This window comes from Myotis lucifugus, unplaced genomic scaffold (assembly GCF_000147115.1).
Source record: "Myotis lucifugus unplaced genomic scaffold, Myoluc2.0 scaffold_101, whole genome shotgun sequence".
In the NCBI taxonomy this organism is placed as follows: Eukaryota; Metazoa; Chordata; class Mammalia; order Chiroptera; family Vespertilionidae; genus Myotis; species Myotis lucifugus.
Genome location: NW_005871149.1, coordinates 1,083,730 through 1,109,903, shown reverse-complemented (window position 1 = coordinate 1,109,903; position 26,174 = coordinate 1,083,730). Strand labels below are relative to the sequence as shown.

General features: G+C 46.8%; 1 protein-coding gene across 5 annotated transcripts; it reads right to left on the bottom strand.

Moving 5' to 3' along the window:
• Positions 1–567: 567 nt before the first annotated feature.
• On the bottom strand, positions 568–26,008 carry PHTF1 (putative homeodomain transcription factor 1). Of its 5 annotated transcripts, XM_006092508.3 has the most exons (18): positions 25,867–26,008; positions 24,728–24,784; positions 17,594–17,663; positions 16,965–17,123; positions 13,978–14,134; positions 12,569–12,703; positions 11,288–11,447; positions 10,077–10,250; positions 9,878–9,967; positions 8,965–9,183; positions 6,946–7,074; positions 6,280–6,552; positions 5,410–5,541; positions 4,843–4,929; positions 3,634–3,789; positions 2,433–2,528; positions 1,817–1,942; positions 568–1,026 (listed from the first exon to the last, which is right to left on the bottom strand). In XM_006092508.3, the coding sequence occupies exons 1-18, from the start codon at positions 25,909–25,911 to the stop codon at positions 1,006–1,008; spliced, it is 2,286 nt and encodes a 761-aa protein (XP_006092570.1). In that variant the 5' UTR covers positions 25,912–26,008; the 3' UTR covers positions 568–1,005. The 5 variants fall into 5 exon arrangements, with proteins under 5 accessions (XP_006092570.1, XP_014314446.1, XP_023612819.1 ...); XM_014458960.2 differs by lacking the exons at positions 24,728–24,784; positions 25,867–26,008 and adding an exon at positions 19,298–19,630; XM_023757051.1 differs by lacking the exons at positions 24,728–24,784; positions 25,867–26,008 and adding an exon at positions 18,022–18,043.
• Between the last annotated feature and the right edge of the window lie 166 nt (positions 26,009–26,174).

Genomic DNA, 26,174 nt, shown 5'->3' with positions numbered 1-26,174 from the left:
TAGATCGAAGTACAATGGAACGAGGTGTGCCTATATAGACTTCACATATAACAACTGAATTTTCTAACCTTTAAAAATTCACAAAATCTTATTACAGGTTCAGGTTTTCAATTTGCCTCAATAGATGCTTCAAAACAGGTAACTCAATGAGTAAGAATTACGTGTAGCCTGCCAGTTTTCACTACCTGTGCGCACGGCCGTGTGTGTCACAGCGGATACTGGAGAGACTCTAAGTGGTCAGAGGCATCGTTTGGCTGAGACTAGACACCGAGGACCTTGAACCAAGGGCTGGATCCATTAACTGCACAACAGATAAACCATTACTGCTTCACTTCGGACTGCGATGGGAATCAGCTCAGACGATCGATACGGAGGCCATGTGTGCACACACTTAGATCTCTCCGTGGCATATCATAGGCATGACTCGTTCACCAACAACTGTACCGCTACCAAATTAACCTCAAATTTATAATCGAATTAAAAATGTGTCCACAGTTTAACAGAAACTCAGTTTTAAAAGTTAGTTTTTTCCTTCAATGACAACAAAAAGAAGCCTAGAAACTGACATTCTCCAATAAAGTTCTTTTATTTGAGTTCAACCTAAAATAGTTGGATCTCTCTGCCGGAGAAATGAAATCTCCAGTTCTGTTCCCGTACTAGGAAGGACTGAATTTGCTATTTCCAATAAAGCATGTTGGCGTCACGGTCCGGGTCCCCGCCCTAGTTACCCAGGAGACCATTTCCGGGAAACGTCCAGAACACGTGTCCTGCCTTGGAGAGCGGTCCTGGTGCTCCCGTACAGTCTCCAGTGTCCTTGCTGTCCAGCTGCCAGAGCCCGAGAGCAGGTTCCGAGCGCGCACACCCGGCTGGACACGCCGTGGACCAGGCCTCGCAGAGGCCCCCCGTGCAGAGCGGGCGGTGGCATCTCACGGTTTCTCCGTCATCTCTTTCCTTAGTGGGTACGTGTCGCCAGCAAGGGGAGCGAGTCCAGGCGCCAGGCTCAGCTTAGGACTTAATTTTCCACAGCTGAGAAAGGAATAAGTTGGTGTTAGGACAAATGGGTGAGGGTTAGAACACTTACATGGCTGAGAACCAAGGACCCTTTAACAAGAGGAAAGCTGGCCGTCGCAACCACAGGCCACCGTAGAGAGAAAAGCACGAAAAGTGTCCAGGATGGAGAACGGCACCTGTGGTTCCGGTTCTGGGTGTCACTCATTCTGACTGGATGTGGCCTTCGACCAGAGAAGACCCCGCTCAGCCCAGACTATGAATCTGACATGAGATTCAAGCTCCATATTGTGTGCAATTCAAGAGCACAGGATGCTGTGCTTCTGTGGAAGGAGGAAACCTAAGCTGAGAAGCCTGTGGGCCACCCGTCAAAATGGCTATTTCTTTACTTCAAGAGTTATTTTGCCCTGGCCAGTTTGCTCAGTGGTTAGAGCATCGGCACGTGGACCAAAGGGTCATGGGTTCAATTCCCCGTTAAGAGCACATACCCGATCCAGCCAGGGTCAGGGCACATGTTGTAGGCAACCAACTGATATCTCTCTCTCACATCGTTTCTCTTTCTCTCTACCCTCCCTTTCACTCCCTCTAAAAAAATCAACGGAAAAATATCCTCGGGTGAGGATTAAAAAAAAAAAAAAAAGTTATTTCCATTTTCCATGCCAGACACACGCACGCACACGCACACAGACACATACACACGCGCACACACACATATACACACACACGCACACGCACAGTGAAGAACAAAGGTAATTATTACATATAGTGTTTAAGACCAAGGCGGATGCTACGGAGTGGCAGTCCTTACTCGAATATTAAATCCTAGAAGATCACTTATAACGCCCGAGACCGCAGACAGGATGACGACTCGGGTGATGTTGAAGATTAAGGGATTCATCGTCAGGCCATAGAGGCGGAAGGGGGTGTCCAGCTCCTACAAAAGCACAAAGAACCGAGATGAGACGCGTGGCTTCTCAGTGTCGGTGACTCCGGGCTGATGTTAGGTCTTAGGTGAGGGCCACTGCTTACGGCCCTCTCCCCTTGACCTTCAGTAGCTGTAATAGGAGGTGCCGGGGCCGAAGGGGAAGACAGAGGGGACATCTGCAATCCCTGCCACATAAAGGGAAGAGGAAGAAACAGCTGTAACGGGCGCACCCTTTCCCATTTGCTAAGCCTGTTAGGGTGGGTCCCAGCAGCAGGTCATTGGTTATTTTTTTAAACGTAATTTAAGAGATGTGACGGCGTCCAGTCGCCAGCACCCCGTAGCGACGGGAACGTTTTCCTGTACAGCCATCAGCGTCAACTATCGAGTTGGCATTTGAGTCTCCTCGGCCCGGCATCGGCCTGTTCCCGGGGTCGTCTCCGAGAAGTAAAGCGATGACTTGATTTAACTGGTAGTGAAAGTGTCTCAGGGCCCTACTTACCTTCAACAACTTGGTGGACAGTTTTAACACGTTGTTCACTAGAGTAAGCTGTTCCTTCTTGGTTGGCTTTTTTTCCATCTTAAGATATAAATTAATCTAAGGGAAGGAACAGAGATTACGGTAAATGTCATAGAAAAAATACAAATACTGCATTACATCTGGCAGATTGTAAGGGTCATATTCCCAAGTAAAATAAGTTTTGAAATTCCAGCAGCTATTTTTATGGAGCACATATGTCATGGACCCTAGCTCCCATCCCTGATCAGACATGTTTGGCAAAGAGAAACTATTTAGTAAAGAAAAAAATGCTAAAGCAATTTAAATACCAAAACAATGAAAACTTTCATTATTTTTTCCCTTGTAGGACAAATTCTTCATTATAATTCTAAGGCAAAAAATAAATAAAAACAAAGAACTAATGATACCAAATACTTTCATTTAAAACTTATGGATAAGCATAAAATTATTTTAAATATTACATACTACTCTGTATTTATAAGAAACATTTCTCAATCTCAATAGCTACTCACATACTAAAGAGCAAGTATTTTCCAAACACTGAATGTATCCCATGGCTGATACAGAAGAAATTTAAGAAGTTTATTAAACACTAGAGGCCTAATGCACAAAATTCATGCATTCGGCAGGGGGGAGGGGGCAGGGGGTTGTCCCTCAGCCCAGCCTGCACCCTCTCACAGTCCAGGACCCCTCGGGGGATGTCCAATTGACGGCTCAGGCCCACCTGAGCGGCACTCCCCTGTGGGAGTGCACTGACCATCAGGGGGCATCTCCTGCGTTGAGCGTCTGTCCCCTGGTGATCAGTGTGTGTCATAGTGACCAGTTGTTCAGCTTTGGGTTGATTTGCACGTTACCCTTTTATTATATAGGAAACTTAAATAACAAATACTCCTAAAATCTAATACTTGATGTACAATATGAGGTTAAGAGTATGCTCCAGTCCCACCAATAAGAAAACCTTTATAGTATACAAGGTATTTTCAATCCACTAGATCTTAATTCTTATAACAATTCCTGGAGCAGGTGGGGAAGATACTGTCCTCGTTTTATAAGGAGACAATCACATAGGGACTAAGGTCATGTGGCTAGAAAGTGACAGACTCTGAATGCCACCCCGAATCTTCTGCACGAATCTTACGGTGCCATCTCTAACCACTGGGCAAGCCGGCAGGGACAGCAGTACCTGTTCAGTAAGCAGTATGGAGACGTTGCTGTATTTCTTATTGGTTTCAGACCCCAGTGAGGCCAGGCGCAGTAAGAAAAGCAGTAAAGCTGTTTCCCAGATCAAAAACTCCCAATTATAAGCATCATTCAGGAAAGTTTTATGTCCTTGGAGAACCTACACGAAGGACCAAAAAAAGTAAACTTTTTCATTTGTCTTAAAATTTATAATTGCTCCTCTGTGCCAGCTACTTAAAAATGTTTACAAGATAGAAATATCTTAACACTCAGAAGAGACTTAACTCATAAAATATTATCTATTTAATTAGTCAATATGTATTTCTCCATCTTTACTAGACTTCTCCCTTTGCATGAAAGACAGCAAGGGTCCGGAAGTAACAAAGGGGGAAACATAAGTAAAATAAAACCAACGCATGCCCAGCCTCTAACCACCATGTGTCCACTCACAATGAGATGGTGACCATTTCCAAAGCCCTAATTTGCCTGTGACTAGTAGCGCTTCCTGAAACGCGTGGCCCATCCCACCAGGGTGATAGAAAATCCTAAGGATCCATCCGTTCTTTACTCCATTTTGGAATCTGAGTAACAGCAGCGGCAGCTACCAGTTATCAATACCTGGTATGTGTCAAGTTTTCTGATAAAAGTTTTGGGTGTGTGTTTTTTTTCTTCAATTTTTTGTTGTTGTTGATTCCAAAGTATAGACACTCATGCAAGCCCAAGGTAGAGTGGAATTTATTGAAAAATATACAGAGAGAGAGAATGCTCCGAGACCACATGTAGGCTTTTGAAGAACAAAGTCACAGGCAGCAGCCCTCTCCCCAGGGCCACTCGGACTCCCCTCCCTCCTCTCCCCTCTCCCTTCACTCTTCTCCCTTCTCCCATCTCTCTTCTCTCCTCTCCCCTCACTCTTCTCCCCTCTCTCCCCTCCCATCTCCCCTTCTCTTAGCGAATTCCACTGCCTTCCAAGACCCTTGCTGACTTTGCCACCATCATGGTGCGATAATTTTATCATCACTCAAAAATTATCAACTAAACTAAACAAAATTACCAACTAAAATTAAATTAGAGTGATCTTGGAGTCTTAAAGGACCTTTACTCTCATGACAAAAGTTAGGAAAATTAATAAGTATTCAAAACAGCAAAAGCAATTTAGATTATATATATATACTTAAATGCAGCGAAGTGTCCAAAACAGAGATGAAACGCTTACCTGGGCGCAACAAATGAAAGCAATCGAAAGTGTCAGTAAGAAGACTGAAGAGACAACCACGTCGACGGAACGCTGCGGGCCCCGCCTCTGTGGAGAGACGCGGGTTCATTGCTAGGTTACCAACAGAGACAGCAACAGTGTGAATTTCACTGTGTTCATGTATGTTTGGTTTTGTTTCCTTTTTCTTTGATCTTTCTGCATCAATGTTAAAATACACATTCATAAGAAGTTCCTGACGTGGGATTCTAGCGCCTTCAACTGTAATTAAGCACTGAAACCCCCAGGCTGTTCCACATGAAGGGCCTGAGTGATTCACTGACATCTTTCCAGCTGAGATATTTGCCCCAAAGTCAGAAAAAGATGCGATATCTGATGTTCCGCTCCGCCCTGGGAACTTACACTTTCCCTTTCCTGCCTAAGCTCTTCTTCACATACACGGCCCGGAGATGTATCACCTCCAGCCACTGACACCATCAGAACGACCGGCCCAAACTGCCCTGCCCGGCGCTGTCCCTGCAGGAGCGTCGGCACCTCCATGGCCCCTGCTGCCCCTCGAAGGAGACCCACCTTCAGGAAGGAGCGCAGCGAGAGCCATATCTTAATGTTCTCCACCTTCTTCAGTCGGAAGTGAGGTATTTCGTACTTCCTAGCTTTCCTGGCGGAAGTGATGTGGCTGAAGAGTTTTGCAAACAGAAATCTCTAGAGGAGGCGGGAAGAAATCACAGAATGAAGTGGACACGTGTGCCTGCGCATCTGTCTGACTGTAAGCGATAGTCCCAGCACATAAAAATGGTTAAAAGGATTGCACTCGAGTCACCGATCACTAGGCCGGGCAGTGGCGAACCGTGACCCGGTCCTTCTCCTGCTGCTCCCAGGGGGCACGAGAGGGCCACAGGCTCCTCAGTGAGACCCGCCCCTCACGTTTGCATGGACTATTGCTGGAGACCTTTGGGAGTCCCAGCTTCAAAAACAAACGTTTACACAGAAGTCTGGCTTCCTCCCAAATTACATTTCCATTCAAAACCCTGTTTTTTGCACATGCCACTGATATATTAAGTCCTCAACCCCTAACTCCTATCAAATTTCAATCATTTTAATTCCCACTCGGGCATTTTTCACAGAATCCTTTTACTGTGAGAATTACTCCATGTGCTACTGTGAGAATTACTCCATGTGCTAGGGGTGAAAACCAGCAAAGGCACACTGAGACGCGGCCCGAAGCAGTCAGCGGGGCTCGCTCCCTGGCTCAGCCACCTACTTCCCCGCCCCGACCCCCCACCCCCACCCCCGATGTTAAACTCGCAAGTACCAGAAGCCCGCTGCTCCACCCTTCACTGCCCACATTAACTTTTGGAGAAAGAACAAACTAAGAGAACAGAACTAATCCATGAAGCGTCAGACATAAACGCAGAGTTAAGCAACTGTATTCCCACCAACCTGTTTATACGTTCTCTCGGCCACACACATCATGAAAAAAAAGATCCACGTAAGACACAGCCGTTCAACAAAGTTAATTACGGACAAAACAACAACAGGAGTGACAGGCGGAGCCCCACAAAACAGAGTCAGGATCTCCTCGGTCGAGACGGACTTGAGCTGGTCCAGGCCCTTGGCGTGGAACAGGCGATACAGGAAAGGGAAGAAGGCCAGCCCCACGGTGACCGCGTTGCCCAGCATCTGGTAGCCCAAGCCCTGCTGATACGCGTTGACCTGGGAATTGATTCAAAATGCCCGGCATTACTACATACTGAACGCAGTTAGGCAGCAGTATTTGTCAAATACTACTTGGGTGATTAAAGACTTAACCTTTACATCTAAAAGAAGTAAAAATAAAAACGATGTCAGGATTTATGGCTTTTAGATCTTACTGCAAATCAGGCTCACATGAGATAAGGAACATGTGTAGGATATACCTGAACGGATCGTGCTCAGAGACCTTTGTAACACAACCAAAGTATTACCACCTAAAGACTCTGACTGCAAAATTAAAAATGCATGTGTCTGTGTTTCGGAAACTGCTGATCACTGAACACTTCTGTGAAACTGCTGCTGGTCACTAAATAGAGTTTTTGAAAAACCAAAAGCTCACGACGAAGCGCTCACCCTGCTCATGATGATGCCGCTGATCTCCAGCACAGACATGTCCATCTTCTTGCACTCGTTTCCCTCCCAGATTATGGCACTGACTCGGTCCGAGGCGGGACTTGAGTTCTGAAGCCAGAACAAGTGGTTCTGAGAAGAAAAACGGAGCTGTTTCTATCCGCGCTTTCTCTCCTCCATCAGCATGTCCCCCGCGTCCAGCTCCCAGGCTGCCTCGGCCACGGCCAGCCTCCTCCTCCTATTGTCTCCCTCACAAAGCTCATCACCCCAATGGCCACCTCCATGATGCTGAGTTCTGGTCCCTTTCTCTTTGTTAAGCCTTTTTTTTTTTTTTTTAACCTGGAGAAAAGCTGAAGGTCTTCTACAGCAACCGGACCACGATCTCCAAGGTTGCTTCCCTCTCTAAACGCATGGACGTGAGGATGAGCTTGGAGTACTCATCGGATAGCGAGGAAAGCTGTTCTAGAGTAACACAGCTCTCCTGGGGATATGAGAGGCGCGAGGCCACAGATATCACGTGAGCAACTGAGCAGGAAGCCTTTCTCCAGTCTAACCAGGACACAAAAGCACAGGAACCCTAAGAAGAGACGGTCGCAATGACAGCAGCCCCTCTCCTCGGCCAGGTCCTGCCTGTGCTTCTGGCAGCGAGCAGCTCGGGTCCCATCTCGCCAGCATGGTCCTCTCTGGTCCCCACAGGCCTCCTGTGGCCGTCCCTGAAACTAAAGGCCTTACAGTCTATATCAGACAAGTCAGCATCTAATTATACGCTGCGTTTCCAGTGTCCTTGACTTATTCACCGAATCATAATCTTATCCCAAACTGGACTATAACTTTCCAATAGAGGACCCTATGGTGTATGCTCTCTCTACCCCAATGCTTAGCATGCTGATGAGCACTTAATGATTTTGCAAAAAAAAAAATTATCAGGCACCTACTATGTGACATGCACTATGGATACAATGTAAACAAGACAGATGTGGTCCTTGACATGTGGTCCTTGCACATGAGCAGGGAAGGAGTGGTCAGAGGTGAGACTGTATCAAAACAAATAAAGGAACAGAATCGAATAATCCAGAAGGGGAGAAGCGTTAAAGGGCTGACATCAGATCTGATATCACTCTGGCTGCAGCGTGGAAAATGCAGTGCAGGGGCCGCTGTGGGGAGCCGCTGTGAGGACAGCTGGGAGCCGATGATGGTGAGCACTGAGCAGTGGGTGGGGGGAGGGGGCCCAGGAGGACAGACAGATGCTCAACAGCAGGATCGAGAGCAAGTGAGGACCCTGAGAAACACGGGGAGGAGGGGAGGGCATGAATGCCCACAGCTTCTGCCTGGGGTGGCTAGTGGTGGCCTTCAGAAACATGAGGACCGAAAGAAGCTGAGGTGTGGGGACTGGGACATGGTGAATCCCATTTGACATGTGAGTTTATCTTATCTTGTTATCTATCTACTAGAGGCCTGGTGCACGAAATCCATGCACGGGTAGGGTCCCTAGGCCTGGCCAGCGATCAGGGCCAATCGGGGCCTTCTGGCTGCCGGCCAGGGCCTCCCTTCATTCCGCACTGCCCCCTCATAGCAAGCGATTGAACTCTAGGTCTCCCGGTCGAACTCCCAAGGGGACACTTTGCATAGATATATGTAAAAGCCTAATATACAAAGTGTCCCCTCGGGAGTCTGACCAACTGGGAGTTCAATCACTCGCTATGACGTGTGCTGACCACCAGGGAGCAGCGCAGAATGAAGGAAGGCCCCGGCCGGCGGCCGGCAGCCACTAGGGACCCTACCTGTGCATGAATTTCATGCACTCGGCCTCTAGTTCTTACATATGCCTTAAAATTATACGGTAAGTCCAAAGAGTACAAAGGAAGTCAAAATCATCATGCTATGCTCCATTTCCTCATCTCTAAATTAGGGATAATAAAAGCATCTCCTAATAGGATTATAAAGTGAAAGGAGACCACACGGTGCTGGCACAGGGGAAGTACACAGTACATCCTGGCTACTGTTGCCATCGCCTGTACAGACCTGCTGAAACACATCCTCTTTGGGGTCACGCTTGGCCCCTGAGTGCAGGGTGGGCGCTGTCCCCTCGCTGTCGCTGGTGACGGAGGACCTGCACTCGGGGCCGTGCAGCAGGTCATCCCACAGCATATCCTCGGTCTCCGAGTCGTGGCGGGTGCTCTCGGAGTCTCTTCTCGACATGTTGAGGCTGCGAGAGCCGCCACTCACGCCAGATCGAGAGCACTTTAAAGGAAAACAAAGGAATGTTCTCATTTTTAGAAACGGTCACACATCTGAAGTAACAGGAACACAGTTATGGCGACGGCTGGCAAGCTTTCCCGCGTCAACCACAGGCTCCACCTCACAAGACGGAGATGTTCTACCCTGATCACAACATTCCCACGTACCACAGGCCCTCAGCTTTCCTGATGGGACCGTCCGCTCCCACCTCTCAGGGGTCCTTTCCCAACAGCCTGTCCTCGTCAGATGTAACCTCCCCTTTCAGGTGAATATTCAGCAAGCTTCTCGTTACCTGAGCATCACCCATGACCATAAGACTAGGTCACAATGGGGCGGTTCGTAAAGGGTGACGGGGCCAAATATATGGCGACGGAAGATGCTCTGACTTTGGGTGGTGAGCACTCCATGCAATAAATACACAGGTCATGTGTCATAGGAATGCACGCCTGAAACCTATATACTCTTACTAACCAATGCAGCCCCAATAAATCTCATTAGAAAACAGTAAAAAAAATAAACAAAAAAGATTAGGTCAAATGAAAAGAGTTCATTCTCTTTCTGAGTGAGAAGCTGTTAGGTGGACAGAGCTGGAGGCAGGGGAGGGGCAGACAACTATAAACACCACTCTGGAACAACTATCCGAAAAGGGGTGAAAGTCACTGCGCTTGAACAGTGCTCTCTCCAGGGGACCCATTACCTGGCTGAAGGCCACCGATTCGAATTCGGACTCGGCCAGACTGTCGGAATCCCGCATGAAATGACACCACTTGGTAGTGGTTTTCGTTACCTGCCAAATATCAAGCCAACGAGCAACAGGAAACATGTTAAACACTGTGTGACGATTCGATGACTCAGAAGTTAATGCCTAGACTTGCATCAACTACAATAAAGGCCACCTGAGAGCTGATGTGCCTTGGGAGCATCGACTTCCTGTGCTTGACTTCGCAGCCGTTGTCGCTCGAGGCCCCTTCCACGCTCCGGCGCAGGATCATCATCTGCGTCCGGGCTTCCCCATCTTCCTCACTCGACAGATCATCCGACACGCCGTTCCCCACGCGCCGGCAAGCCTCCTGCAGAGAGAGCAGTTCCTCCAGGGGCCGCCGACACACGCCAGCAGCTGCACATGCACACACCACGCAGCACAACCCAGGACGCAGTGCAGGGCAACTCCACCACCACCCACAGACCCTATAGCGCTCGACCGCAAGACAGGAAAATGCTGAACTTGAAACTAAGCGGCCTAAGCCATGAGGCCACGGGGTGGGGAGAAGCACGGGCAAGCGTCACACTAAGTCTGAGCCCCAGCCCGGCCATCGCAGGCCAGTTCCTGTGTGTCTGGGGCTCGGTTTCCTCCTGAAAAGCAGTGGCAGTCAGGGCGCCCGTGTCGCAGGCCTGCTGAGAAAATGGCCTGAGTTACTCCAGGAAAAGGCCTAGAAGAGTGCCCGGCTGTAGGAACAACTCAAAAATATTCGCTACTTTTGTGATTTCGTAATGTCACAGTTTAACAGGTGAGAACACATTTTCGAGATAAAGCAGCAGTCCGTCTCAGACACAGAGCAGAACGCCTCTCCCCAAACCTAGAATGCAGGCTCCCACGCCTCACACCGCAGCTCACGCCTCTACCCGAACCCGGCGATGACATCCCCAGCCCTGCTGCAAGGCGGGTCCGCAGCAGGTGCATCACAACTCTAGTCCCAGAAATGGGAAGAATAAGCTACAGCAGCGGTTCTCAACCTGTGGGTCGAGATCCCTTTAGGGGTCGAACGACCCTTTACAGGGGTCGCCTAAGACCATCGGAAAACACATATATAATTACATATTGTGATGAATCACTATGCTTTAATTATGTTCAATTTGTAACAATGAAATTGGGGGTCACCACAACATGAGGAACTGTATTAAAGGGTCGCGGCATTAGGAAGGTTGAGAACCACTGAGCTACAGTCTTACAGCCTCCCTTTCACTTCCTGTGCGTTTATATGTCGCTTATTTGTTAAGAGAAGGTACACAAGCCCATTAGCACAATTTCCCATCTCTCGGGGTGTCAGAAGGGAAACATTCACACGGAGAGAAAAGATCCTGTGAGACTTACACCCACAGCTCTTACCCTGCGGCACTTCTCCCCGTCGGAAAACTTTGCCTTCTCTGCTGTCGGCCACGTTTTAACCTCTGGTCGAGCTTGTCGCTTCTTAATGATGGGACGCAGGTAGCCGGTGTCCTTGTTGGTTTCCGTCTCTTTGTTGCATGTTAATTTTACTCTTTTAGTCCTATTTTTTAAAAAAGAAAAAAGATGACTGGTGAGCATCCTGAAATTAGCATCTTCCATGAAATCCAGTAAATTCGGGATTTTACTCTGAAAATCTAGAAGATTCAGAAACCATCCTGGTTAGACTTCTCGCTTGCTGAGGTGGAGGAAGGCAATGATTACCCCTCTTCCTCCCCCGTCTCTAAAGCCTCGGTCAGTTCCTTGAGAGGAGGCCTGTGCTGCCAGGTGCCGTCCTCCCCACTTTCCCTCAAACACAAACGGCCCCTCCCTCCCATCGCCTGACGTGCCGCTTTGCAGAATGTCCGTCCCTCTCCTGTGCCTCAAAGCCCGGCCACGCTCAGCTCCTGCGTGGCTCCTGCGGACTCCTCCACTCCAGAATGACCGCTCCGCCTGCGGGCTGCCTGGCCTGCGGTCAGCATGCGGTCATGTAACATCTGTGCTGTGACCGCCCCCTCCCCCCCACTAACTCCACAGTAAGCCACCGAGAGGGGAGGCCAGTGCCCGGCACGATGCTCAGTAGAACTCACACACGCCAGCTAAGGAGTGTAAATATCTCTGGGGGAAAATACGTGAACATACTTCATCTTCAAAACGGTCACTAAAAGAACTTTATTTTCGAGTCACACTCATTAATATGCGGCCAGTCTTGCTTTGAGTCCTACGCGTGTGGTCACAGCCTGCAGGGCACTGGGAGGGAGGGTGTCTTGGACCCACTCCCCTCCGCCCCAAAGCCCCCAACGCCAGCTCCGCCTCCCCTTCCCCAGGCGGCGTCAGCGCGGACACTGAAAACGACCTCATCTTTTCCAAATCCTTCTTCTCTCGTGATGTAGGCTCGCACAGCTTACGACAGTTACCCTTTCGGAGTGGCTGTATTTCTGTGATCCTGTGGCTGAACATGACTAAAGGCCCAGCAGAAGGGGACCCTGATGGTAGGTTACCGGGCTTACGGGTGACTGACAGACAGTGGGGACCTGCCAAGTAAGCAGTTCATGCAGCGCCTCCAAACACCAGCCGCGACGAGAACGTGCTACACTGGGTGCTCCGGAGCCCAGGCGGAGTCTACGCCACGTCAACACCAATGTGAAGACAAAGTCACAAACATTCCCACGCGAGGCTGCTCACCTGCTGCCAAAGAGACTCCCCCAAAAGCCACCGGCGAAGGGTCCGGGTTCCACAGTTTCGACTCCTCTGACCTTATCGGAGGAGTTATTTCCATTCTCTCGGCTCCCGTCACCGTTCACAGTTTTTCGTAATTTTCTATAAAAAACACAAACATTTCAACACTTCAGATGATTCAAGACCTTTTCTATTTCTGCCCAAAATATCCCCTCCAGAAAGTGACCCTAACTGCTGCCACCTGAAGTTAAGGGTAATGAACTTCCTGTAACGAAGATCAATTGGCAGGGAAATTTCTGACTGAAGGGCAAAAAGAGGTGCCAAACAAAGACCTGTGCTGTCATCCTGTTCAATCATTAGAGAAAGAGAGCCGCTATTCAAAAACACTGCAGGACAGCTTTCACCTGCAGACGCCGTCCTTCCGGGCACCCCCAGCAGAAGGCACGACGCCTGTAAGTTCGGACGTCGGAAATCCACCCATTTGGCGCATTTAATCAGGAGAGCACAAAATCATAGCAACTGGAAAAAAATTTTTAAAAAATTAAATAAAAATTAAAAAAAAAATCATAGCAACTGGTCACCTAGTACTGCTCTCCCACGCAGGTAAAGGATGCGTCCTATAAATACCACTGAGACACGGCACAGCGTCCGATTCCCTCAGCAAACATTACAGCAACTGACCCGAATTTTCAAGGAATCTTCTTTTGGGGGGAAAAAATTTATTTTGAAAATAATACTCAAAAAAAGAAAGAAAATACTAAAAAATAAGAATAAATAAGTTGAAATTCACTACATCAAATGGAAATAATCTTATTTAGCACCTGCTTAGGGAAACAAAAATCTACAGGTACCCTGAGGGAAAATAAAAGCACATAAGCCTAAGAGACCTTTAACAATTGCAAAGCCCGCACACAGCACCCAACCAATCACGACATGAAGGCAACGTGGAGAAAAGTCAAATCAATCTTTACGAGAAGTTCAGAGCACTTAGAAATCCATTCTTATTATGCACTATTGAGACAAGGTGAAATTTTTAGTAGCAGTAACCCAAGCGTATTAAGATCCTTGTTTATAGTGAGTTTTCACCAAGTTTTTATTAAGACTGAATTCTGAAGAATGTTTTTTCAAAATCATTATTTGCTATATTTTAATAAAGAATAATATGAAAATAGTATAGGAATTTCCTTTTAAGCAACTGTCCTGAATGACTAAGTCCCACCTGCGATTAAAAATTCTTGACAAGTCTTCTTAGCAACAGGGAGAAAAGTGAAAAGCAAAGCATTCTTTTCTTTTTTAGCCAAAAAATAATAAAAAATACATGCAAATGGGGAGATTTATTACTTTAATCCAAGGTTTTTCAGTATCTACAGTGCCTCCCAGAACATCCCCGACCACCAGTGCACGTCTCAGCTCACCTTCTTCTCCGACTCCCGCTGCTTCCCGACGGCCTTGCGATCTGCGTGGACACGATCTGGCAGTGGACGGTCCCCATGAGCAGCATGAGGCACAAGGGCCCGAGCACTTCGCTGACGCTCACAATGGGCAGCATCAGGTACAGCACAAGCGCCAGCACTGAAGGGAAGAGGGTTCGGAACGTAAGGCCTCAGGGGCGCCTTAAACAATTCTAATGAGTCTCAAATTATTTCTGCAAGGAATCTATCATTTTACCAAGTACCCCAGTAACAGCACAGGAGTCCCTGCCTCGCAAGCCACCTGCACGTTAGCCGAGTGAGAACCGAGCCCTTTCCGGCAGAGCGAGCCCAAGAGTCCCCGCCCGAGCCGACGGTGCCGAACGTGTAGCCCAGACAGAGACCACGGGTCTATGAAACCTAACACACAACTTATCTCAACACAAAAGAAACTCTTCAGGAACGAACACGTGGAAAAATATGGAACTTTCTCTTTACAAGGGACCCAAGAAACGCACATTAAAGGAGCACCATACTATTTTTTAAATAATTATTGTACAACACCATTGTTTGTATATCAAATTAGGTGACTTTCTTTTAATTTATAATAATGCTGCTCAGACGATGGTAAAACAGGCACCCTCATCTATTATTTTCCAAAAGAACTGTGTCACCAACAATTTCACTATACAAGGTGGGGCAAAAGGAGGTTTATAGTTGTTTATATGGAAAAAATAATAAATAATGCAAAAATAAACTGTTCCATGTACTCACAACTGTAAACCTACTTGTGCCCACTTGGTATGTACTAAAATCCTTAAAATGCTGACACTCTTTGGTCTGTCAATTCTGTTTCAGAGAATAAGTGCTAAAGAAATAACATAAAATATGGAAAACTTTGTTCATGGTGGTATTAAAAGAAAAAAATCAGAAACAACCTAAATGCTCACAATTTGGAAACAGTTGTGTAAATTATGGATCTATAAAATTTTATATAATGGATTACTGAGCAACTATAAGAAGGCCTATATGGTAAATCCATATGACAGACTATTACAAATACATTAAAATGAGCCCTAGCCAGTTTGGCTCAGTGGATAGAGCACTGGCCTGCAGACCAAAGGGACCCGGGTTTGATTCCGGTCAAGGGCACGTACCTCAGTTGCAGGCTCCTCCCCGGCCCAGGCCCTGGTCAGGGCTAGAGCAGGAGGCAACCAATCGATGTGTTTCTCTCACATCGATGTTTCTCTGTCTTTCCCTCTCTCTTCACTCTCCCTAAAAATCAACAGAAAAATATCCTCGGGTGAGGATTAACAACAACAACAAAAAAGGCATTAAAATGAGTGTATGCCCATATAATGGAATAGTATACAACCATTAAAATGATAGTTATGAAGACTTCATCACAGTGAAGTTAAAACTCAGGTCCGTATTCACACTAACTACATTTCGAGCACCAGTAGCCACATGGCCGGCAGCTGCTGTGCTGGGCACTGTGGATGCAGAACATTTCCTTCGGCACAGAAATCCCACTGGGCGGCACTGTCATGCCTTTAGAAAATGGAACTTACAGGTTTGTAAATTCAGATAGTTTTGTCATTTTTATAACTTAATTCAAAAAAACCAACATAACAAACACAAAAATCCCTCTAAATCCTTTCACCCAACCCAACCGCCACTGCTCTGTGTTCTAACCCGTGTCTTTTTGCACAGGGACAACCAGTGTCCACTGCCCTCCTGCAGAAGGCATCCCTGGTCAGCAGTGGCCACAGAGTGCTAAAGAGGACAGCCTGGTCCCTGCACAGAGTGAGGAGGGGGGAACATCGGGTGGTGCTGTGTAACAGGCAAATGAGAATGGATTCCTGTGGCCGGACTGGGGGGAGGGGGGCTGATCAGGAAGCAGAGAGGACGGCCTTTCTGTGGAAGTGACAGCTTCCATCTGAGCTGAGAACTTAACGACAGAAAAAACACAGCCCCTGAGAAGCCTTAGGGTTGTTTCAGAGAGAAAAGCTCTGTGTGAGGGACAGGAAAAAGGCCACTGCGTGGAGAGTGAGCACGGAGGAGAGCGGTAAGACAGGACGTCAGGAGGTCAGCAGGAACAGGTCACGTGGGCACTGTGGGCCACGGTGAGGGGCTTGGATTGATTTTATTTTAGAGGCAGTGAGGAATCACTAGGGGGTTTCAAGCAGGAAACGGACAGGATATGGTTCCTGTGTTAAAAGATTCCTCCAAGTGCTGTGAGAGGAACGGCTGGTAGGAAGAAGACTCAGAGCAGAGGGATGCCGGTGCTGGGACGGCGATGGCTCGAGACAGATAAATAGAGTCAAGACGTGTTTCGGAGGCTGAACTTACAGGCTTGGTGACAGGCTGGATGTGAGAGCTGATGGCAGGAAAGACTAGAAAGACGATATTTCACTTGAAAACTGGGTGGTTGGTGACATCATTTAATGAAATGCAAGTCCTAAAAAGGAACAAGCTTGTACCAAAAAAAAAATGTTTTTGGATAAAAAATCTAGAGTTCCATTTTGGATATGACTAAGTTCAAGACCCCTGTTACATCTCCACGGGGATGTCAGGCCAGCAATGGCATTTGGAGTCTGAAGCTCAGCAGCGGGATCTGAAGGTACACATTTGAGAACCATCAGTGTATCCATTATATTTAAAGCAACGGGACTTGAGAATACCCAGAGGTGAGAAGGGAATCGGGATCCCGCCGGGAGGTGACCAGTGCTCAGTGCCAGACCGAGGAAGAGACTGAGAGGCCTGGTGGTGAGGCAGGGGGGGAGAGGAGAGTTAGACTATTGTGTCTGCGCTCTCGGAGCAAATAATTTTAAGATGATCTCCACACGCTGTATGTCCCCATGTCCCTCCATTTCTGGGCACTTTCAACCATCAAATGAAAGGGTCAATGTAAGAACAGTAAGGTCTGTTCCATCTAACAGCAAAAACAGCAAAAAGAAATGGTCATAACTTGTTCCGATTCCTCCAATTACCTTGCATGAGGTAAAGCAGTAGCAGCCACACAAAGATTTTTAAAGAGGTAACCTGAATCCACCAGCTGCTGAACAGCGGGAAAAACACCACTCGCACCAGCCCCTTCCGCGTCAGGGATGTCCACGGGATTTCAGGTTTGGCTTTGGCAAATGTTGAGCCTTTAAATGTATAAGAAGACAAAACATCAAGCATCTGCATACACTGTACACTGATGCCCACTTGTAACCCTGTATGATAAACAGGTGAGAGCAAAAATCAGCACATAAAAAAGGCAGCATTTAGCCGAATCAAAAGAATCCTCTTAGACGTAATAACTTCTTGCCTCAATCATGAGGACACACCCTCAAAATGAGTCAGGCTCACCTGAATGTCATACGATGCTGCATATCTGTCTTAATTATAAGTTCATCCCTCCCTCTTGACTCATGTGGAAAACCATGTAATTTGTGTAGCCACCCAGGACTTAAGCAAAGGGGGAGGGGGAAATGCTAATGCCTGAACGGTGAGGTAAGAAGATTACTTTGGGAAATTTAAGTACACTATCACATAGAGACGATAGCTAAAAGTAACCTTTAGTACCGCATGAAATAATAATACACATGAGAAACCAACCCAATTTCGAACTCACCTCGGATTAAGTCAACGTCAATCAAGTCTGCCTTTATGTGACCCATCTTTTTTGGTTTGTTTTTGAAGCCCTAGGACGGAACAGAAACAGGAGTAAAGAAAAGAAGCCCTTTGAAATGCAAAAGGTAAACTTACGTTTCGTGGTCTCTATCTCTGACTCCCTCTAACTGGAGAGGCTTAATCCTCACGCTCCTTAAAGGAGCTGGTCCTTTCTAGACTTTTCACCTATGTTATAAAATGAAAACGAGCATTGACCAGCGATAAATACCAAACTATGAAAAGCTCCCTTAGCAACAGAAACACATTCGTTCATTCATTCAATCAACAAATATTCAAGGTGTGTCTGCCACGTGCCAGACACTCTACTAGAGCTGGGAAGACAGCAGTGTCATCATGGCTCCATCTTCGAAGGCTGTCAGCCCTTCTCACCTGCCCCTGTTTAAACAAATAATACCGATGGAGTCGCAGCTGCCACCCCAGAGGAACTGCCTTGCCCGTCTTACTCCTCCAACCTCTGGAACATTCTGACTGGCAGCACCCTTTGGGCTGGGCCTCAACAACATTGTGCCCTAAAGGAACTGTTTGCAAGGATAACAAGCAAACAGGTAATATGACCAGGGGACTGAAAGGAAACGCACAGTTTAGAAGTAGCATCACTAATGAGCTGTCTGCACCTGTAGAAAGGCCTGCCTTCCACTGTGTACTAGCTATGCGCTTCCCGACTAGCTATGCTTTTATAAAATCTGAAATAAATGCTGTTGCCATTCACCTTGGCCTTTCATGTTTTTTTTTCAAATATTTTTATTGATTTCAGAGAGGAAGAGAGAGGGAGGGAGAGATTGAAACATCAATGATGAGAGAGAAATCGCTGATGGGCTGCCTTCTGCATGCCCCCTACTGGGGGGTCGAGCTCACTACCCAGGCATGTGCCCTTGACCGGAATCAAACCCGGGACCATTCAGTCCACAGGCCTATGCTCTATCCATTGAGCCAAATCAGCTAGGGCTGGCCTTTCGTTTTTAAGTTAATACCCCCAACATAACTGCAACAGTTGACCGATATAGTCCTACCTTTAGCAGAGGGATGAAAGCATGGGGGTGTGACTGCCCTAACAGACTCTATTTAACAGGGAATAAAAGATCAGTAAGCCCTGCAATACATCTCGACCTCTCAGCGACTGAAATTGCCACTGTATTGCCATTAAAAGAATCAAACTACTCTAGAGCCAGGCCCAGAAAAGGAAGTCGCCGCTGACTGAGAGCACACTGTGAACAAGAGAATAGCAGCAAGGCAAGGCCAGCACTAGGAACACATTCTAACTCAGATTTAAAGTCCTAGGAAGATTCCCAAAGGAAAAGGTCTAACCTGAGGCCCGGAGGATGGATACGAATTTGCCAAGATGGACATGGGTATGTGTGGCAACAGGGGGAATCGAGAAGAGCATAAGAAATAGGACATAGCATGACTCAAGCTGAAGGAATGTCAAGAAGTGAAGATTATAATCAAGCTAAGAATGTGAGTTTGCCGGAAGGATACTAGGAAGTCAGAGAACAGTTTCAAATACGAGAAAAACAGTCAGATTTGTGTGGAAACATTAACAAGATCACAACAAGCCCGCTTTGGTGAGGATGAGGGGCGAGGGGAGACAGAGGCAGAGGAAACTGAAAAAGCTGCTCCAGTCGCCAGATCAGTCGCCAAGTTTTACCTGGAAGGCCAGGCGGGATGTCAGGCCCGTGGGCTCCGCGGTCTCGGGCAGCCACCCCACTCGGCGGCTGCTCATCAAGCTGCTCTGCTCAGACGCAGCCGATTCACAGGGAACACGCAGAGCCCGCTGTGCTCAGCGGAGGCAGCCAGACCAGGTCATCAGAAGCATGAACTGGGTAACGTGTTATCTCAAAAGGTATTAGAAGGTAGAATCTAGAAGTTCTGCTCATTGAAAATGTGGATCGGTGTGAAGACGAAGCCACAACGTGAGCCCTCTAGCTCCTCAGTGAACAGGAAAGACAAGAGAAGGCACAGGACCATTCGGCTCACATGCCACTCACCAAGCCTGAAGTCTGTGGGAAGAATTCTCCTCCCACAGGAAGGACTGCAAGTCACATGACCACACAGCCATTTCTCACGGGACATTGGGATACCCACCTATCAACATGCATATTTACTTTTATAACTATCAATCTACCTCAAACATATTCCATATGTCTATCTTATTATTCAGGTAATTTCATTTAATATATTTTCCATTTTTGGAGTATTAGTAAATGGAATTCTGACTCTTTATTTCTGCATATGATTTGGCCATATTACCCAAGGCAATATTCAGATACAGTGCAATCCCCACCAAAATCCCAGTGTCATTTTTTATTTTTTATTTTTTTTTAAATATATTTTATTGATTTTTTACAGAGAGGAAGAGAGAGAGACAGAGAGTTAGAAACATTGATGAGAGAGAAACATTGATCAGCTGCCTCCTGCACATCTCCCACTGGGGATGTGCCCGCAACCCAGGTACATGCCCTTGACCGGAATCGAACCTGGGACCTTTCAGTCCGCAGGCCGATGCTCTATCCACTGAGCCAAACCGGTTTCGGCACCAGTGTCATTTTTTAAAGAAACAGAATGAGAAATCATCAGATTTGTATGTAACCAACCACAAAAGACCCCGAAAAGCCAAAGCAATCCTGAGAAAAAAGAATGAAACTAGAGGTATCACACTACCCGACTTCAAATTATACTACAGAGCTACGATAATCCAAACAGCCTGGGATTGGCCGAAAAACAGACGCACAGAACAATGGAACGGAATTCAGAGCCCAGAAATAAAGCAACAGGAGTACAGGCAGATAATTTTTGAGAAAGGAGCCAGAAACACCCAATGGAGAAAAGAAAGCCTCTTCAATAAGTGGTGCTGGGAAAACTGGAAAGCAACATGTAAAAGAATGAAACTAGATTACAGTTGTCACCATGCACAAAAAATTAATTCAAAATGGATCAAAACCTAAATATAAGATCTGAAATGATAAATTAAATAGAAGAAAACATAGGTACTGCCCTAACCGGTTTGGCTCAGTGGATTGAGCGTCAGCCTGCGGACTCAGTAATTTTTACTCATTAGTATTATTTTATCTCTGTTTCTCTCCCAGTTTATTGTAAGCTCCATGAAAATAAGAGTGCTGAGTGTTTTTTGCTCATTATTTGCACAAAGTGCATAGCCTCCTGCCTGACCTATGGTAGGCATGTACTCAACAAATATTGTTAAATGAAGAACTCATAATCACTGTTTCAGTTTTATATTTGGCATTTCTTCCCCTTCTTTACTTTGACTTATTCTTTTCTTTCTCTGGATTCTTCATATATGAACTTAAATCATTGTACTCTTTCTTCTCGGTCAGTCTAGACATTCTTTTGTTAATATAGACATTTTGATGAACTGACCAACAAAATAAGACCCAAAGCATGGAGGCATGGAACAGACTAACATACCTCAATATGGGGGGGCAGGGAGGGAAGATGAGAGAGAAACAAAAAAAAACTTATATTTATATGCATAGTTCATGGACACATTCAATAAGGTGGTGAAGACCTGGGAAGGTGGGTAGGGGCTAGGTTGTAAGGGAGGAGGGGAGAAATGGGAGACATCTGTAATACTGTTAACAATAGGTGCGTGTGTGTGTGTATGTATGTGTGTGTGTGTGTGTGTGTATATCTGCTAAAATATATACCCACATACATGCACACACACATACATTTTGAGTGATATAATTTCATCAAGTATTACTTGGGAAATATTCTGTAGATTTTATTATATCTATATGACTTCTATCCTTCAAAAGTACAGAGAGGATGTAGGATGTAACCTTTCTCTACTCAAAAGCCATAAAAAATTTTCCATTTTCTGCAGAATAATATCTAAAGTTCTCAGTAAAACAAGCGAGTCAGCTCCAAACTGGTTTATATCCTATCATCTCATCTACAAACCTTATCTCTAATCAGATTGGACTTCTAGCTCTTCCCTTTACTTCCATTTGTAAATACTTTCTCTTGTGCTCAGCACCTAGCAGAATGTCTTAAACACAGTAGCTCAATAAATGTTTGTGGAGGAGTTCATACCACTTTTCATGATTCAAGTTAAGATTTTTTAAAATTTATATCTTTTATAATTTTGAATTATATTTTATTATGTAATTTTTAATTTTATTGTACTGTGATCTGAAATTACTCTTTTGTTTTTTATTCCCTTTTTTATTTGTTTTCAAAATATTTATATTTATTTTCAAAATATTTATATTTGTGTAATCTATTTGTTGTTGTTGTTATTAATGTTATTAATCCTCACAGGAGGATATTTTGTTCCATTGATTTTTTTAGAGTGGAAGGGAGGAAAACAGAGAGGTGGAGAGAGAGAGAGAGAGAGAGAGAGAGAGAGAGAGAGAGAGGGGGGAAAACATCGATGTGAGAGAGGTACATGGATTCGTTGCCTCCTGCACGTGCCCCGACCCCGGGCCGGGATTGAACCTGCAACCCAGGTACGTGCCCTTGACTGGGAATCTAACCACTGAGCTACATTTGCCAGGGCTGTGTGTAATCTATTTCTAAATTGCATTAAATACTACTTTGTATCCCATATTTTGGTCAATTTTAAACCTCTAAAACGGCTTTTCTCCCACCACCATTAGACTGTAGACTTCATGAAGGCAAGAACCATGTCTGTCATATTGAGTGTACTAGTATCCTTAGCACCTAGGACATGTTGGTGCATGTTTAGAGTTGTCTTTAATTTTATTATTTCCATTGCTACTAAATTAAAAGGCATACACATTAAGGAGTTCTTAGATTACCTTATGAGAGAACAATGAATAAAAATATACATAACAGATGGGGTTCAATGAAATACAACAGACACCAAGTTCCTATTATGAATCAAGATGTGTTACGAGTGAGCAAATACAATTCCCGCCCTTGAGGCCCATGAAGATGCACAGATCAACAAATAACCTTGATCAGAGAACTAGAAGGAAGGTAGTGCACAATGGCTTGGAAGTAGACGTTGAGGAAGTGTTTAAGCTGGGTAGGGAAGGGAGGGAGGTAAGGGAATTCTACGGTAGTAAGTGAAATCCTTTAAAGGATAAAGAAACCGAAACCCCGGCAAAGCATAGCGCCTTCGCCAGATGCAGCTGGAGATCACCAAGGAGATAAACGCCCAGTTCCGGGCCCTTCCCTTGCACCCCACACACTAGCCATACTTTTTAGCTGCTCACAAAGGAGTAACAGCAGAGGATTTAAAAGTGGCAAAATGAAATTTGGGAATTTAATCATCCTAACCCCATCTCCCACTAACGTAAAAAAATCAAGGACTGGACAACATGGTGAAGTTAGCCAAGCACCAAGTAGTTCAAACAACCTTCTGGTTGACGGGTCTATAACCAGAATGCACCTAAACGTGTTGGTTAAATGTACTTCACCAGAGATATGCATGTCCCAGGCCAACCAATGCGACGCAGGTAAACAGAACAAACTATTAAACTGTGTTACACCCACATACACGTATTTTTAGAAATGTTAGTAGAGGGTCTGTAGCAAATCTTTAAAAAGGTCCAAAACCACGAATCCGCAGCCCTCACTCGGCACTTTCCAAGGAAGTGAGACCCTGACTGCAGATTTGAGTATTAAAGTCGAGAGAGAGAGACATTCTTTAGGGCAGGGCTGGCGTTCAGGCTTTCCCACATCTCAAGACTATCCAGTTCCAGGTGGCACCAGCCGCCGCCTTCCCATGACTAATCTGTACCATCCTCCCCGCCCCCATCCATGCTGACCCCACGACCCTGACTTTGGCACAGTCGAATGTGTAATGCCCCCTCCCCTATTATAAATTAACTAAGAGGCCCGGTGCATGAAAATCCTATGGCCTAAACCAGCAGACATCCCTCTCGCAATCCGGAACCACTGGTTCCTAACCGCTCGCCTGCCTGCCTGCCTGCCTGATCACCCCTACCTTGCCCCCTGCCTGCCTGATCGCCCCTAACCCTTCTATCTGCCTGCCTGATCGCCCCTAACTCCCCCTGCCTGTCTGATCACCCCTAACTTGCCCCCTGCCTGCCTGATCGCCCCTAACTGCCTCTGCCTGCCTGCCTGATCACCCCTTTCTTGCCCCCTGCCGGCCTGATCACCCCTAACCACCTCTGCCTCAGCCCCTGACCCAAGCTGCATTCTGGCCTCCCTCTGCAGAAGGAGACCTGGTGGATCAGGGGAAGGCACCACCCCCATTACCCCACTGCTATAGATAAACTGGCACTCTGAATCCCACATCAGTTTTGGTTGCTTAGTTAGCATGAAATAACCCCAAGCATCTGCTCGGTTCTAACAGCACTGTCGAAAAAAGTTTACTCGAAACCAGTAATTGAAAAGGTGATTCCAGCCACAGATGGATTTTATTTGGCTTGGAGGGGAAGAGGAAGAGAAAGAGGAGGGGGGGGGGGAGGGAAAAAGAGGGGAGGGGAGATGAGGGAGGGGGCACAGGACTAGAAAGTCCAGATATTTCATATAAAAATACACATTCCCTTGCCGAAACCGGTTTGGATCAGTGGATAGAGCGTTGGCCTGCGAACTGAAAGGTCCCAGGTTCGATTCCGGTCAAGGGCATGTACCTGGGTTGCAGGCACATTCCCGGTAGGGGATGTGCAGGAGGCAGCTGATCGATGTTTCTCATTGATGTTTCTAACTCTCTATCCCTTTCCCTTCCTCTCTGTAAAAAAATCAATAAAATATATTTAAAAATAAAAAATAAAAAATAAATAAATTACAGTTTAAAAAAAAACACACATTCCCAGCTTCTCTTGAAAACGCTGAAGATCTGTCCATAGTGGGCCTATATTGGCACAAAGCAAAGCGGGGCAGAGTGAAAAAGCCACAGCCCCACTGAATACGGGACATTTGTTTTCTGATTCATCACAGACCAACCACTTCTTTCTAGTCCCCGGTACTGAGGCCAAAAGCCAACCGTCATTTCCCATGCTGCTTGCAGTGCTGTCTGCCTTACAAACTTCAGACTAAAGAAAGCCATACCTGATGGACCAGTGCAATCCACTCTTCACATTAACACCGTAAAACAAAGCGAGGATCCGAGAAATCACTTTACCTTAATCTGAGTCTGTTCGATCGACTTTTCCCATATCTGCTGGTCATAGGCTCCAATCTGAAACAGGGAGAGGCTATTTAAATGACGCAAACCTCACAAAGTCATAAACTACCAAATATCAATATGACATGTGGGAAATGCCTGTGCTGCTCAGAGTTTGACTAAATTAAGTGTGTGTGATATCTGGAAAACGTTTCCATGTCTTAAGGAAAACTAGAGAGGAATAAAAGGTAAGGGACAGACAACTCAATAAGACAGTTGGCAGGACACAGACACCAGGGAGGTGAGGGCATGAGTGGGGGGGGGGGGGCGCGCGCAATGGGGGAAAAAGGACACATATTTAATACCTTAATCAATAAAGAAAAATAATAAAAAAAAAAACAGTTGGCAGTAACCACCCTTGCCGGTTTGGGTCAGTGATTAGAGCATGGGCTTGCGGACTGAAGGGTCTCGGGTTCATTTCCAATCAAGGGCACCTACCTCAGTTACAGGAGGCACATGCGGAGGCAACCAGTTTATCTCTGGATCTCTCTCTCTCTCTCTTTCATGGGTGTTTCTTTCTCTCTGTCCCGCCCCCTCCCTTCCATTCTCTCTCTCTTAAAAAAAAAAAAATCGATGGAACCTGGCTGGTGTGCCTCAGTGGTTGAGTCAACCCTGAACCAGGCGGTCACAGTTGGACCCCGGCTTGGGGTACATGCCTGGGTTGCGGGCTTGATCCCCAGTAGGGGGCGTGCAGGAGGCAGCCGATCAGTGATTCTCTCTCATCTCTGATGCTTCAATCTCTCTCTCCCTCTCCCTTCCTCTCCCTGAAACCAATAAACACATTCTTTTTAATCAATGGGGAAAAATATCCTCAGGTGAGGATTCATTTTGAAAAATATTGTTGATGGCGCGCAGATAGAAGTTTCGGGTCTAACAAGGAGCGGTTTGATCAGAAGCTGTTTCCAAGTGTTTCTGGGGCGCGATGGTGTCGCCGCAGGAGGAGGCGACCGGGGATCGTACTGGGGACCTGGAGCGGGTACCGTGTCCCCCGTCTCCCCAGGCCCGTCGGGGCGCGTGCAGGAAGCCGGGGGACTAACGGGAGCTCCTCGGGGCGCCCGGCAGGAAGGGCGCGTTGCCAGAGGACGCGCCGACGTTACCTTCTTCTGGTACCACGATATGGCATCCCGCTCGCCGGAGGCCATCTGTCTCCCGGCCGGAGGGGGGGGTCTCACTGCAAACGAAGGAAACCCGGGGTGAGCCCGGCGGCGGAGAGGCGCTCATCCCGGCGGGGGCGGAACTCAGACTCCGCGTCCGCCACTCCGCGCGAGCTGCCGTCGGCTTCCCTGACTGTTTGCCAGGAAATGTTTTTAAAAAGCAAACCAGAAGGCGTCCGGGCGACGTTTTCCGCGAGTGTGTCCGCGGCTGCGGGGAGGGGAACGGAGCGTAGGGGAGGTCCCCGGAGCCT

Coding starts and splice junctions, on each gene's coding strand:
- PHTF1 (XM_006092508.3), bottom strand. CDS start 25,911: ATGGCCTCCGGCGAGCGGGATGCCATATCGTGGTACCAGAAGAAG. Junction 14,135..16,964: donor ACTGCTTTACCTCATGCAAG/GTAATTGGAGGA, acceptor TCTTCCCTTCAG/TGCTGGCGCTTGTGCTGTAC. Junction 1,943..2,432: donor TGTCCACCAAGTTGTTGAAG/GTAAGTAGGGCC, acceptor GTGCTTTTGTAG/GAGCTGGACACCCCCTTCCG.